This window comes from Ylistrum balloti, unplaced genomic scaffold (genome assembly GCF_031769215.1).
Source record: "Ylistrum balloti isolate Yb309-2 unplaced genomic scaffold, AGI_CSIRO_Ybal_v1 Utg371308, whole genome shotgun sequence".
Lineage (NCBI taxonomy): Eukaryota > Metazoa > Mollusca > Bivalvia > Pectinida > Pectinidae > Ylistrum > Ylistrum balloti.
In genome coordinates, this window is record NW_026782699.1 from 8071 (window position 1) to 24073 (window position 16003).

At 38.2% G+C, this 16003-nt stretch overlaps 2 protein-coding genes across 2 annotated transcripts; one reads left to right on the forward strand and one right to left on the reverse strand.

The window, feature by feature from the left end:
- Positions 1-669: 669 nt before the first annotated feature.
- Positions 670-9351, reverse strand: LOC132561930 (uncharacterized). The gene is made up of 4 exons (XM_060226646.1): positions 9284-9351; positions 5836-5973; positions 1696-1937; positions 670-734 (listed from the first exon to the last, which is right to left on the reverse strand). The coding sequence occupies exons 1-4, from the start codon at positions 9349-9351 to the stop codon at positions 706-708; spliced, it is 477 nt and encodes a 158-aa protein (XP_060082629.1). The 3' UTR covers positions 670-705.
- A 520-nt stretch (positions 9352-9871) lies between these two features.
- LOC132561909 (alpha-amylase-like) lies at positions 9872-15885 on the forward strand (the record flags this gene model as incomplete). The annotated part of the gene is made up of 6 exons (XM_060226624.1): positions 9872-10015; positions 11468-11613; positions 11761-12875; positions 13492-13713; positions 13895-14126; positions 15651-15885. Coding segments are annotated over 6 exons (2094 nt in total), but the record flags the coding sequence as incomplete, so codon positions are not given.
- Between the last annotated feature and the right edge of the window lie 118 nt (positions 15886-16003).

A 16003-nucleotide genomic window follows, 5' to 3' on the forward strand; every position in this document is an offset into this window, starting at 1 on the left:
ACAAACAATAATAAAAACATAGAACTACATAACGGACGGATTATAATATCACAATCATATTTTTTTTCAACCCACAATAAACTTCACCACCTATCACCGGGACCTGGCAGAATTTAAAGAAAAAGACAAATATTATATCAAAGAATTCATGTTCTCTCTCTCTCTCTCTCTCTCTCTCTCTCTCTCTCTCTCTCTCTCTCTCTCTCTCTCTCTCTCTCTCTCTCTCTCTCTCTCTCTCTCTCTCTCTCTCTCTCTCTCTCTCTCTCTCTCTCTCTCTCTCTCTCTCTCTCTCTCTCTCTCTCTCTCTCTCTCTCTCTCTCTCTCTCCCTGTTCTTCTTACGATGATGACAAAACATTACAAGTTTTCCTTTCTAAATTGAGATTCGATGTGAAATTGTAATTAACGTCATGAAAACTACTCTTCAGTTTATATGTCCCCGTTTTTGTTCTATTACACATAGGCTCTGCTGAAACTATATCTACACATTTACTTCAGCGTAGGTGCAAACTTTCATAAAAAAAAAGAGATATATTAAAGAAATCTCATTTTCGGGAAAATCTCGGAAAGCGTAAATACACCAACAGCATTACATGCCCAAACAACATCCGGGTACTTCTGTTCAAGCCGCATCACACAATGAGAAGTGTTTCGTGGATTCCTGATAACTAGTCATTGATGTAGCACCGGTATTTTTCATGGACGTATTACAGACCGTCAAGAGCTTGGAATAAAGCTGTAATATACAGAAACATATGTAACCTTAATGTACATTTTAAACCAATTTTCTTCACAATTTTCAGTCATTGCCGAGACCGAAATATTTCACACAATAGTAGCATGCTTCGGTTTCTAAACATATCCGATCTTAATTTGATGTCAGGATTCCGTGTTACACTTCTTGACAGTTGTCTCATAGTATAATATTTCAGATACTTACACTGATCGGGTACATACTTACACTGATCGGGTACATACTTACACTGATCGGGTACCCATACACTGATCGGGTACATACTTACACTGATCGGGTACCCATACACTGATCGGATACATACTTACACTGATCGGGTACCCATACACTGATCGGGTACATACTTACACTGATCGGGTAAAGTGTGTTTGTTTACGTTATAGTTCCTACTTACACTGACCAGGTAGTGTGGGTTTGTTTACGTTATAGTTCCTACTTACACTGACCAGGTAGTGTGGGTTTGTTTACGTTATAGTTCCTACTTACACTGACCAGGTAGTGTGTGTTTGTTTACATTATAGTTCCTACTTACACTGATCAGGTAGTGTGTGTTTGTTTACGTTATACATACTTACACTGATCAGGTAGTGTGGGTTTGTTTACGTTATAGTTCCTACTTACACTGATCAGGTAGTGTGGGTTTGTTTACATTATAGTTCCTACTTACACTGATCAGGTAGTGTGGGTTTGTTTACATTATAGTTCCTACTTACACTGACCAGGTAGTGTGGGTTTGTTTACATTATAGTTCCTACTTACACTGATCAGGTAGTGTGTGTTTGTTTACATTATAGTTCCTACTTACACTGATCAGGTAGTGTGGGTTTGTTTACGTTATAGTTCCTACTTACACTGATCAGGTAGTGTGGGTTTGTTTACGTTATAGTTCCTACTTACACTGATCAGGTAGTGTGGGTTTGTTTACGTTATAGTTCCTACTTACACTGATCAGGTAGTGTGGGTTTGTTGACAGGAACAGGAGGTCCTTCAGTGTTCAGTATCAAACTTCTGTCGTCGTCATTGTTCCCCGTGAAGTCCTCAGTGTAATATTGTGTCTGTGCCACAATGTATTGATGAATGGCGTCTAATCGGTTCCGTCTGTGCTGTAGGTAGCAAATGAAAACTGACGCCAATATCACCATGACAACAAACGTCCCAAACACGGAACCAATTACAATGGCAGTCCTGAGGAAGAAAAAAATTACATCGTTCTACAGGTCAAATTCTACGTACCTTGAGAAAATGCAAATTGATGTCATATTTTCTAAGGGTGAATACGCAAAAAAATACTTATTAGCAATTTGGTTTTGCTATATTTGTAGGGTTGTTTTATTTTTATCATCATTATTATTATTATCATTTTTTGTTTTTTTTATGAAAAGTTTTACTGGAATTTTCCCCCTTTTTTCCTTGTAGTATGGACGTCAAGTGTGTTCAATGCTCGTAAGTATGATTGCGCTAGTTTTGTAAAACTAACAGACGCTTACCCTTCTGGAACACCTGGTTTTATTTTATTTGAACTTCTCACGGGTATTTTTGTAAATCTTTCCATTGTTTTTAATATATCTTCGTTTTGATAATTTACATTATTAACTTGTTGACATGTCAATTTTATTTTATTGTTTTTATATAAGCCGAGGTGATGTTACTGAAGATCTGTTCATACTAAGTCTAAAGGAACCTGTTACAATATATTTTTTCATATCATGACATATAACAGCTCGTTATATTACAGGTCATTGCTTTTAATTAAATTCATTTTTTAAAACATGTTGTTAAAGTTGGTAATGTTAATAGAAAAGTTCTTATAACACAACCAGTATCAGATTAGAGTGTGACGTTTCGATGACTACACAGTCACCTTCATCAGACAAATGACCAGTGAGGCGCGTACTAGCACTGACGTGCTTATTGTACGAGATGGTAAGGAATAGACCAACATTTTCGGCTTTCTATAATTCTATTCACACTAAGGTCAAAAATAGTGTTGCGAGAAGTTAAATGAATCAGTAACAATTTATTGTAGTCAATTCGGCTACACTTTGTAGGACTTGGTCATAGATGTGCGAGAGTCTGTTGCACCTTAACAATTGAGTAAGGACAGATCTATCATTATTTTACCAGCAAACAAGGGGAGATAGCTGTCATGGACACCGACGAATTTTAAAAAGAAATCAAATGCTATGCTCATAAAGAAAAAAAAACAGGAAAAACTTCAGAACATTCCTATCTTAAAGTTCAAAAAGCGCCTGGTATCTATCTTATCAAAACTTAAACAAGAAAATAAAATAGTATAGAAATCTGTTTCCCACTGCAGGGAACACACCTATGTATTGCAACCTGTATCCCACAACAGAGAACACACCTAGAATGTACTACAACCTGTATCCCACTACAGAGAACACACCTAGAATGTACTACAACTTGTATCCCACTACAGAGAACACACCTAGAAAAACTTAAACAAGAACACATATAGTATAGAAATGTACTACAACTTGTATCCCACTACAGAGAACACACCTAGAATGTACTACAACTTGTATCCCACTACAGAGAACACACCTAGAATGTACTACAACTTGTATCCCACTACAGAGAACACACCTAGAATGTACTACAACCTGTATCCCACTACAGAGAACACACCTGCAAGACACTGAACACTACCAACTGCAACCTGTATACAGAGAACACACCCACTACAGAGAACACACCTAGAATGTACTACAACCTGTATCCCACTACAGAGAACACACCTAGAATGAGCTGCAACCTCTATTACACTACAGAGAACAAACCTAGAATGAGCTGCAACCTGTATTACACTACAGAGAACACACCTAGAATGTACAACAACATTTATCTCACAACAGAGGTCACACCTAGAATGTACTACAATTTGATCCCACTACAGAGAACACACCTAGAATGTACTACAACCTATATCCCACTACTGAGAACACACCTAGAATGTACAACAACCTTTATCTCACAACAGAGGTCACACCTAGAATGTACTACAACCTGTTTCCAACTACAGAGAACACCCCTAGAATTAGCTGCAACCTGCATCCCACTACAGAGAACACACCTAGAATGTACTACAACCTGTATCCCACTACAGAGAACACACCTAGAATGTACTACAACCTGTATCCCACTACAGAGAACACACCTAGAATGAGCTGCAACCTGTATCCCACTACAGAGAACACACCTAGAATGTACTACAACCTGTATCCCACTACAGAGAACACACCTAGAATGTACTACAACCTGTATCCCACTACAGAGAACACACCTAGAATGAGCTGCAACCTGTATTACACAACAGAGAACACACCTAGAATGAGCTGCAACCTGTATTACACTACAGAGAACACACCTAGAATGTACTACAACCTGTTTCCCACTGCAGAGAACACACCTAGAATGAGCTGCAACCTGTATTACACAACAGAGAACACACCTAGAATGTACTACAGAGAACACACCTAGAATGTATCCCACTGCAGAGAACACACCTAGAATGTACAACAACCTTTATCTCACAACAGAGAACACACCTAGAATGTACTACAACCTGTATCCCACAACAGAGAACACACCTAGAATGTACTACAACCTGTATCCCACTACAGAGAACACACCTGGAATGAGCTGCAACCTGTATGTACTACAACCTGTTTCCCACTGCAGGGAACACACCTAGAATGTACTACAACCTGTATCTCACTGCAGAGAACGCACTTAGAATGTACTGCAACCTGTATTCCACTGCAGAGAACACACCTAGAATGAACTGCAACCTGTATCCCACTACAGAGAACACACCTAGAATGTACTACAACCTGTATCCCACTACAGAGAACACACCTGGAATGTACTACAATCTGTATCCCACTACAGGGAACACACCTAGAATGAGCTGCAACCTGTATCCCACTGCAGAGAACACACCTAGAATGTACTGTAACCTGTATCCCACTGCAGGGAACACACCTAGAATGTGTCAAAGAAAGATTTAGGTACCACCAACAGCATCGAATTCCCATGTGTGGAAGAAATCAATGGCGCTATTCCATTCCTTGACACCCTCCCAGTAAAGAAAGATGAAGTTGCTATTAAAGTATTGTTCTACAGTGAAAAGACGCATACGCACCAATACCTTAACTTCACAAGGCTCTCCGAAATGTCCTAACATCCTAAGTATAAAACACCCAAAGCGAAAGTCGCAGAACGCGCATACAAAATCGGATGCAAGAACTGCGATGCATCATATAGCGGAGCGGAGAAACAGACAGGAGATTCGGGTCTAGGTCAATGAACATCAGAAGGACGCGGAATCCCAAGAATGCAAAAAAATCACTAGATCACTGCGAAAACATCCACAGTCCTAGATCAATGAATCTACACTTACAGATCATTTCACACAGCAAAACCATATCTATGAATGGGAAAATTCCAAAATATTGCAACAATTGCTAAACAAGTTATTTCAACTTAAACTAATCACTCTTGTTGGCCCCGATGTAAGCGCGCGAGGGGTCTTATTGTAGGCAGGTGACCCCTTACCTTTTCAAGTCCGTTTCAGGAATCGAACCCCTCAGTGGACTAGCACTAAACAGAGACGATGGGGACCACTGACTCTCGCGCATCTATGACCAAGTGTTGAACAAAGCGTAGGCCGAATTGACGATTTGCAGTCACACGTCACACTCTAATCTTCTACTGGTTGTCTTATAAGAACTTATATTCTAAAGAACTCATAATTATAGAGTATGATGAACTTGTGATTTATGGTTACTGAAAAGTATTTGTGGTAGATATTTCAGTCAGAAATTAATATTTTTAGGTCATCAAACAAGTATTGTATAAAAAACAATTATAACACAAGAATGTGTGGCCTTTTTAAATCCGTAAAACACTTACAAATGAGTGACGCTTGTTTTATAAAACCCATCAATGCTTACAAAGGAACGACTTCCTACACTTTTGGAACAATGTACTAACATTTTTTTTAATCTTTGAAATAAACATTCTATTTTGATGTCAATGAATCGATCTCTGTACAACTTACGTATTCGGACAACAGTGGGCAGTGCCGTATGTGCTGCAACATCCCGAGTCACAGTAAACTTGACCACTACAGATGGTACAGTATTCCCCAGTGAATACCTCTGTGAAAAGAATCGGGAAATCGTAACACACGCAGAGTCTTGTATAATTGTCAACATTTATGAATTATATTCATGAAACTACCCGCAAATATTGAAATATCTATAATACAGTATATTATATAATTAAAATAAAAGATTTAACGTCATTTTCTTTATTGTTGTTTATGTGAAGGCGATGTAACATTATGTCACCGGGTAAACAAGATCTTTCATGTATTTTGTTTTGTCAACATTTAGATTTATTTGATCGGCAATAGTATGTTCTTTCTAGCCATGGTTTAGAGGAGAGCATTATTTCAAACAGAACCAACAAGGAGATGCTCTATTAATCACCTAACAGTGTCATATTTCTTACTATACGTAATCGCCCCAGAACAACACATCCGTCCATTTTCATCTATGTAGAGAGAAAATATCAGCTGTATTTTGGTTAAAAAAAAAAAAAAAAAAGCAGTTTATATTTCAAGACACGGGCCATGTATTCTATTTATCCTGCAACATTGATTGAAAATCAGACTATTGAAACTTAAACAGTGTTGTTTTTCAATCTGTGTTTACCTGACATTGACGTTACGCTGAATTTTGCGTGATGGCGGACGCCAAAATAATTGCTCCGCGCAGAAACATAGTTCCAAACTTCATAGGATATAACAACGATTTTAGGAATTTTCATAAATCAACATGTTCATTACATCATGTAAAATCGCTTATTTCAACAACTACTCATATTTCTAAACGATATATGTGAGTAAATTTAGAGAGTAATTCTGTCGAATTACCGCACTTGCTAAATTACAGCTGTTTTCCGTCACCGCCGAATACGGCAAAACTATTTTCCTCAGGTGCATCCCTACAATGTAGGCGCCAGTTGCGGGATAAATATATACATCTTACCGTCATATATGGTTTTCAGTCCAGTTCACTTTCACAGTAGAAAAACTACAGCCAGACCAAAGGTTATCTTTTTAATCTCATAAACTAATGACAACATTTCGCGTATAGATATTAAGGTATATGATGAAGTTGACCTTCACTGCAAATACTAAACAAGTATTTCGGCTAATTAACAATGTCGTTTATAAAATCTCAATACCAAACGCACCAACAATTAGAAATATTACTGACTGACTGACTGATTGATTGACTGACTGACTGATTGACTGACTGACTGATTGACTGACTGACTGACTGATTGATTGATTGATTGATTGATTGATTGATTGATTGATTGATTGATTGATTGATTGATTGATTGATTGATTGATTGATTGATTGGTTGGTTAAATGTTTAATTCCATTTGAACTATTGATAAGTGTGTGTATCCAATATGAATATGTATACTAAGGGAGAAAACTCGAACATTACGGAGGAACAATTACACGATATTCAGGTAATTAGATAATATGGACCTTTTGTCACATGATAATGTAAAAAAAAAACACGACTACAATAAAACAGGGATATTGCTACCTCAACGCAGAGATCACCACACAGAGATAAATAATTGGTATGTGACAATAGTTGTGAGAGACGACCTAACCCTACACTCCGATGCACCAAATTACAGACATGTATTTTGAATTACTGTATATCTGATCGATATACATATGTATATAACGGTTAATAGGCTATTAGAATATCCAGGCTGATCTTTTATGTACTTTCCTGGAAAAGAAGTGAATTAAATTTACCAAAAGGGTTACTGAGTTCCATTATTGTACATTACGGGGATTATTTTAAGCACAAATAAATTCAGAGACCTTCCGAAGGAAATTTTCACGTACACATTAATATAACAAAGTAGTATATATCTTTCTGATCCAATTTTTACATTCTCCGTCAACTGTCATATATAAAGATCGAATTCAGGCATATTTAGGCTAAAACGTGTCCCTTTTTTTAATATACTGGCATTAAACAACACAATCGATTGTGTCATACTACACACTACCATTGTATTTAGATCTGATGTTATGGGTATGTGCATATCTGCTACTGATGATTATAAATTGTAAATATAAAATATTTCTTTTAAAAACAATATTTACCTGAGAAGTGAGTGATTAGAACTGTAAATACAAGTAAATAGTGGTTGACCATGTTGTGTTTCCTCGTCTTAATCCAATGTAATAAACTTCCTTGTTGGAATATAACAAACAATTGTCGCCAACCAATCAACGGTCAATACAGGTGTATCGGCACTAGGTATCAATGCACCCAGATATTTAAAGGTATTCTCTGCGGCTTCGGGCAGACTTAAAAACAAATTTGTTGTTCAAAGTTAACGATGGGTGTCAGAATTTTGAAAAAAAAAAATCTGAAAATTGTCTCTGATTCAAGGTCAATATTTCTACCGAATTATATTTTTGTCTGCTAGACGCAATGCAAACAGAAGCTAACAGTCACTTTAGAAACAACGAAAAGAATATGTTAATAAATACATTTTACCTCACCAAGACAGAAATTACTTTCTCGCATATATATCTCCTACTCGCTATAGTTTAGCATGAAATATATGATATGACCTTCCATTTGGAACACGTGCACCAAAACATAATATATATATGTGTGTGTTTAGGCCGATAAGGATTGTTCTAGGGCAACGGTGTCACAAAGGTTTCCAGTGAGTGGGCTTGGCTGGTGTACTTTATACGCAATGTGCATTTTATAAAACAAGGAGGGCAGTTCTATCACAACAGATCGTCGGCAATGTTTCTAATGACTGTCAATTTGAACATTTAAGTTATCAATCATTCTGTTCGCTCTATTGATTGTGAAATATGATAAGTCGGTGGAAGTAATTTTTGACTAAGTTGATCACTTATACCGTATTAATATTCAGGAAAATAAATTTTACTGTGAATTAAATAGCAATGAATGGTACTAAAAGTCCTATTTTGTTTTTTATTCGCAAAAATCACAGTGTCAATTATATTCGTATCAGGTAGGTTCATAACATCATAAACAAGCATGATTTTAAAAATAGATACTGCAACATATTCTCTACAAAATAAAAAAAATCTGAATAAAAAAGGTTCGTGTGATGGAACCGAGACTTATTTTTAGATATACAAAAAATCCCCTATAACTTATCTATACAGAAATACAACACAAAAGAGCAGATAAAAAACTATTTGTATGTAAATCAAACTTATGGCATTCAAACATGTAACTATATCTTCAATATATTTATTTTATAATTATCACATAAGTTTTTTTAAGTAAAACTTTGCTTTACAAAAACACTCACCAGAATTGAACTTGTTTAGAACGACTATGAAACAGACCACGTGGGTCTGTTGATAAAAGGTTATCAGTAGATTAGTGACTTTCCCGTCTTATCTTACCTGTACGTTCCTGTCATTGTCCTTGTAAACGCGATGATGTTTTTCCGGGCTGTCCTCGTCTTCGCCATCAGCGCGTTAAGTGGTATGTTATGTTGAGATGAGCTAGTCCAGGATTTCTCAGTTTCTGTGAATGGAGAAAAGTTGAAGATATTTCATACAGATCGCTATTATAAAAAACTGTTGATATACGCTGAGAGAGAGAGAGAGAGAGAGAGAGAGAGAGAGAGAGAGAGAGGGGGGGGGAGAGAGAGAGAGAGAGAGTGGAGAGAGATTTTCAGTATTTAAGAAATTCCTTTTAACCTGTTGTTGGTACAGAGAAGCTATACAATGCCGTATTTACAAGCACCAACGTTTCGATCGGTAAAGCTTTTTATATGTCCGTAAGTATCCTATCCAGAGAAAAAGAGTTCTAAGGGTTATAGTTGTTCCTGTCAGAAAATAATCCAATCTCGGACAGTGTGGTGTGGACAGGCTGATTTCATAACTCGGTTATAATGTGCTTACTATCAAAGTATTAGCTAGACGATCAAGACAAGGGATTTTGCAATTTGCTTTTGAAAGTCGTAAATACTATATAAATGAATTTTCATTACTATTACAGTGAAAGCTGAATACACGGATCCTCATTGTTCGGGGAAGCAGGCCATTGTTCACTTGTTTGAGTGGAAATGGACGGACATTGCAGACGAGTGCGAACGCTTCTTGTCAAAGAAGGGTTACTGTGGTGTACAGGTTTGTATACGTACGACAGGACGGACATATTGGACATAGAATGGTCTATGTGAAAGAATGATTACTTTGGTGTAAATATTTGTATACGTACAAGACAGACAGGTTGGACAAGCGTGAACTGTTCCCAACAGCGAAGAGTGCTTGAGTGACACTGATGGTGTGGCGCGTGCACGAGTGACACTAATATTGTACATGTTTGTGTAAGTACGAAAGGGCGGACATATATGAGTGGTTACTAGCGGAAATAACCAGTGGTGTATTTAAGTGTGTGTAAGGACGACAGGACAGACGTATAAGATGAGTGATAATGACTGTTGACATAGAATTGCTTTCATTGTATCCAATACGGTATACAGATGAGAACTGACAAACTATGATGACACACTTCTGCTGAAGATTGGTCCATGTCTAAAGATAAAATCGCCATAACGTAGAAATACTAATTAGGATATTGGCCACCGCATACTGAGAAATAACATGTTTCGGTCCTTCATTATCTAAATACCATACGTAAATTATTCATAAACTTTGGGTTCTGTGTTTAATGAGTACTCGAAATATCCAGGCGGTATATATGAGGACTAATTTACAGAATTTTATGAAACATCCCCCTTTCTAGTTTTGATTAATTACTATATATGTCAGTAAAATAACTCCTTCAAAACGAAATTAATGTGTGACGTCATGGTGACCACACCGTTGTTTGTGCAATGAACGAAATAGCAAGCATGTTGAAGCAGAAATGAAGCCGATCTTGATAATTTTCGAACATATTTTATGTTTGAGAAAAAAATGTAACACCATATTGACACGTCTGCAAAATTGTAAACGAGAGCAAAATACTATCAAGGGAAAAGTTTCGCCGATGACGATGTAAAAGTAAATTAAACCAGGTGTTCTGGAAGTGTCAGCGTCTTCTGGAATATCGACAACTCGAAACATTTCACTCTAGATCAATCGACCTTCGATTTGAGTGTCGGGGCACTTACCACATTCTCTTACAAAGTAAAAGTTATTTCTGTGATGCATATTGAAAGAGTCTTCTATTGATTCATAGTACAATTTGACCAGTTTCACGTTATGCACTTCGAAACATGGAGTCAGTATCTAGCACGTTGCTACTTCAAATGAAGGTGAAGGGAGAGCATAAATGCGATCTTCCAACGTTTATATCTGTTGTTAAAAACGAAGAGTCCGAATTTCCAGTTGGATTTTACAGTGACTTAATTGGATTCCTGTTGGTGTTGCAAGAATGTCACCACAATACATATCACATAAATTAGATTTCTTAAACATTCTTAATGATGGCGATGCTTTAAAGTTTAGTTTAAATACCTGGTATTGCACTCATATTATTTTTCTATGTCGTTTTATAAATCTTTTAACTGGTCTGACGGTGTAATGACAATGTCAACCTCAGGATTCATCATTCGGCATTCTTTTATTATCAAGGTATCCCCGGCCAATGAATATGCCGTGATTGACCAACGCCCCTGGTGGGAGCGCTACCAACCGGTCAGTTACAAGATTAATACTCGCAGTGGAAACGAGGCTCAGTTTAAAGACATGGTCACCCGGTGTAGGAACGTTGGAGTCAGGTTGGTAGACACGTGATGTCTTACATTTACTGTGCAGATACCAGCTCGCATTTAGATCATACTCTCAGTCATTTTTTTTTTTTAAGTTCAAAAACTGTGCTCCAAGATGGTATCCATATCCCTAGTTTTATTTTTGTTATTTGTAAGGATCTACGTGGATGTCGTCATTAACCACATGGCGGGACTCGGTAGGATCGGAACCGGAAGTGGTGGTTCTCATTTTGACTCGGATAATTTTGACTTCCCCGGCGTACCCTACCGGCGAGAACATTTCAATCCCAGAAGTAAATGTCCTTCCGGTGATGGAAATGTCAACAACTACGGTGATCCGAACAACGTCCGGAACTGCTTTCTGGTAGGTTTGACTGATCTAAACCAGAATTTAGAATACGTCCGTGATAAGATATCAGGTTACTTTAATAAACTCATCACGATGGGCGTCGCGGGTTTTAGAGTGGATGCAGCCAAGCACATGTGGCCCGTGGACATAAAAGCGATCCAGGAGAGAACCAACGACCTACCGGAAGGAGGGAAACCATTCTTCTACCACGAGGTCATAGACCAGAATGATGGCGCGATCAAAGTTACGGAATATGAGCCGTACGGTTACGTCACCGAAATGAGATATTGCCAGAAGATTGCTTGGGGTATCAATAATTTTGGTCAACTTAACAATGTCGTCGATTACGGATGGGGAATGACCGACTCTGCTCATGCTTTCATATTTGTAGATAACCATGACAACCAAAGAGGTCATGGCGGCGGAGGAAACCTAATCACACACAAACAACCACGGAGCTACAAACTGGCTCAGGCTTTTACGTTGGCTTATAACTACGGATTTCCACGCGTCATGAGTAGTTACTTTTTCCAGAGCACAAACCAGGGACCACCTCATAATGGTGATTTCTCCATTAAAGATGTCTCAATCGAAGGTGATGGTTCTTGTGGAAATGGATGGGTATGTGAGCATAGATGGCCTGCAATTGCAAATATGGTTGGGTTTCGTAATGCTGTTGCAGGTACCGACCTTAATCACTGGCGCAACGAAAACGACCAGGTGTCCTTCAGCAGAGGAAATAAGGGATTCTTCGCCATGGCCAAACAAGGTCATATGGACGAGACGCTACAAACAGGACTTCCGGCCGGACAGTATTGTGATCTCATCACCGACTGTAAGACCAAGGTCACGGTCGACGGAAGCGGAAACGCCCATATCGTCATTAGTGACAATGAAAATCCAATACTGGCATTCATCGTTGGTAAGTTGTTAATGTCTCTGAAATAGATATTCAATGTTATTTATTAATGAAAAGCACCTCATTTCAGCTGCGAATGAGTAAATATTCTAAGCCAATGTAGCACGATTTATTCAATATATATGCTTTGATCCTTTGCTTTAAAAGGAAATGGATCTCTGAACTTGAGTACAATTCGAAATAGTCCATTTGATTAAGAACACACTACACGACTTTTTAACTCCGTCCAAACGAAATAATAAAAAAATTATTTACTGCAACCGTGGCTATAACTTATGAACTATGAAAGCAAACGATTAGACCTGACGTTTAGGCACTTTCAGTCGGGAAGCTTCGTGTGCTTGTCTAGTGCAAGAGATTAGGCAGTTCATCTTATTTCATGGAATCAGTGACGTTCCAGTAACGAACAATTTTGACCTTTGACCTTTGACCTTCAGAAATGAAAAACAATCCAAACAAAGAACTATCGGAAAGTTATGTTTGACACTTCCGACATGACAGTAATTGTTTAAGCTCGATTGGCTCAAGGTACTGCAAGTACATCTTTTGTATATTCACATCCTCAAATACGTTGTATATATAATGATATTGGAATATTGGTTTGACAATGCATTTAAAGATGGACCAACTGGACCTACAAACACGCATGGATCATCAGGCGGCACATCCGGTATCACATCGGGTCCCGTTGTCACTTCTGGTCCTGTTGGTACTTCCGCATCGGTAACTTCCGGACCTTCTCCGGAAGGATGGGCGAGAACAGTAATCATGATTCAGGCTCAAACCGTCAATGGACAGAATTTGTTCCTTAGAGGAGGAATTGACCATGGCCACCGAAATGGTATATATTATAATATTCAATTTTAACCATAAAATTTATTCGACAGAGGTGGGAAATTAATAAGCGGTTTCAATAACGCGTGATTGGGTTGACGGTAACATGCATACCTGTTTGGAAATAAAATATCTTTGTTCCAGTACATAAACCATTGGTGTTAAACAACACATTTAACTTCATGTAGGTTGTACCAATCAGGCTTCATCCAGCGCATGCGCCATTCCAATCAAAAGTCGGGAGATTGGTACAGGTGATCATTACGCGGGATATAATGCTTGGCGACAGGGTGATCACTTTTTGGACTGGTATGGGCCCGAGCCAGGTCAGGGCACATTTCACGGGACTCAAGCTAAGGGCACGCCTGCCGTGTGGACAACCAACCAACCTGGTGGTCATGGATACACAGCCTTGAATACGTATGTATATATATTGAACCAATAATTTATGAATTGTATACCCTCTCACTACAGAGACATGTATCATAATCTTGTAACATTACATCTGTTTTCCAGTGTACTAACTGCATTTGTTCATTCTGTCTTTAGAAGGTAACTTATAGCCATGCTGTACAGAATCGAACTGTCATCAGTCCATGTTCGCTAGGAATAAAATCAAAGTTGTGTCAAACACATCTAACCAAGGAAGTATATCTGGACGGAAAATGATGAGTTTGGTTACAACTTTCTTAATATATTACCTCCTCTTTATTCCTCCGAAAATTTGACATTGACACATTATCTGGGTAGAGGCAAGGTTTACAGTCAGGCCTGTTTCCTGTTTAGTGGTACAATGTATATAGTTCGGGCTTTAACAGTTGAAGTGACTGTTTAAAATTGCATCGTTCGCTGTTCAAATCCGGGGCTGTCCCAATATTGCTAGTGTTCCTCTACAGGTCGGCTATCACCTATTACAATGTAGGACTATGAACATAGCGGATGTTCCCTTTTGGTTAGATCCCGGACAGGATCTAGGACTTGTTATGTATATTCTCAGTTAAAAATCTGGGACTTATTACGCGATGAGAGTTTTTGTCTACAGTTAGGTTGCTCCGGGTTAGAATCTAGAAATCCCTTTGGACCATCCCGATTAGTAATCAGGAAATTTTTCGTTGAGAGAGTGTTGGTCTACAATGCGGACGATGCCGGTTAGAATCTAGGACGTGTTTCATAACATAAGAGCAGTGTCCATTCAAATACTTAACAGTAATTATCGCACGATATGTCTATTAAATTATTTCATTGCGGAAGCCGTTGGTATCATGTATTCATTAGTCATTTTCTATATCAACGTTTAAATCTGTCGTCATTGTAATTATGTCCTCACCAAGTATTGGATTGATCCTTTGATTATTTCCTGGTTTCGTTTCACTTAAGGTCTGATTTGAGGATATTTCAATAAAACCATTTCTTTGCTTTCCGCGATGTATATTCCTGTCAGTTGGCACCCTCAATAGTCTAGACGTTACTATCACCCTTCGCTCTCTGTACGCCTGGTACCTGTCATGGCAAAATGAAGGCACAAGCGAAGTAGTTTGATTGGTTCCAGTAGAAACAGACTGACCCATCACAGACTGGTCGACGTCTCTTTTAAAGATTACAAAGGAGCGACACCCAATTTCAAAGCCATTACAGTATATGGTTATGCGACCTCAAGATTCGTTTAATGTATCTTGAAGGATCAAATTAGTATTTTCGCCTTGTCCACAGGTGTCTCAATTTTACCATGAAATGTTCAAGGGATGCAGTGAACGAAAGTGATCGTAACCCCTGGAGTATCGAGGATGGTCAGTTGGTAGACACTGGACACGTTAATGACAGCTGACGGTCTTCGTGGTCATATGCACTATTACGTTTATCATATCCGAAAAGCATGCAACGATTTCTTTACAATTGAGATACACTATCATTTCACTTCGTTTAATACCTCGTTGACTGCTGTAGGTATGGTGAGCACTACTGGTTAGTAGATATGGACATGGACTGTTCAAAGACAGAGGATGGCTGGTTCGAGGTCAAAGCCTTAATCAATGACAACTGGGAACACGATATACACATGATTGGGTGTGGCACCGACACGGCCCCTTATGCCTCCAATAATCACTGGGTTAGATGTGGCTTCATGAACGTCATACATTTCAACAGCGGCAACTGCGAAATAATGTCTCTCAACGAATAACTCATTAAAATGTGTCATATTTTGTGTTTGGGATATATTTTTAATGACGATAAAGTTCGCACAGTTAGATGATTACTAATAAATCCTCTACTTGTTAGTCTTTTTATGACGTAAGTCT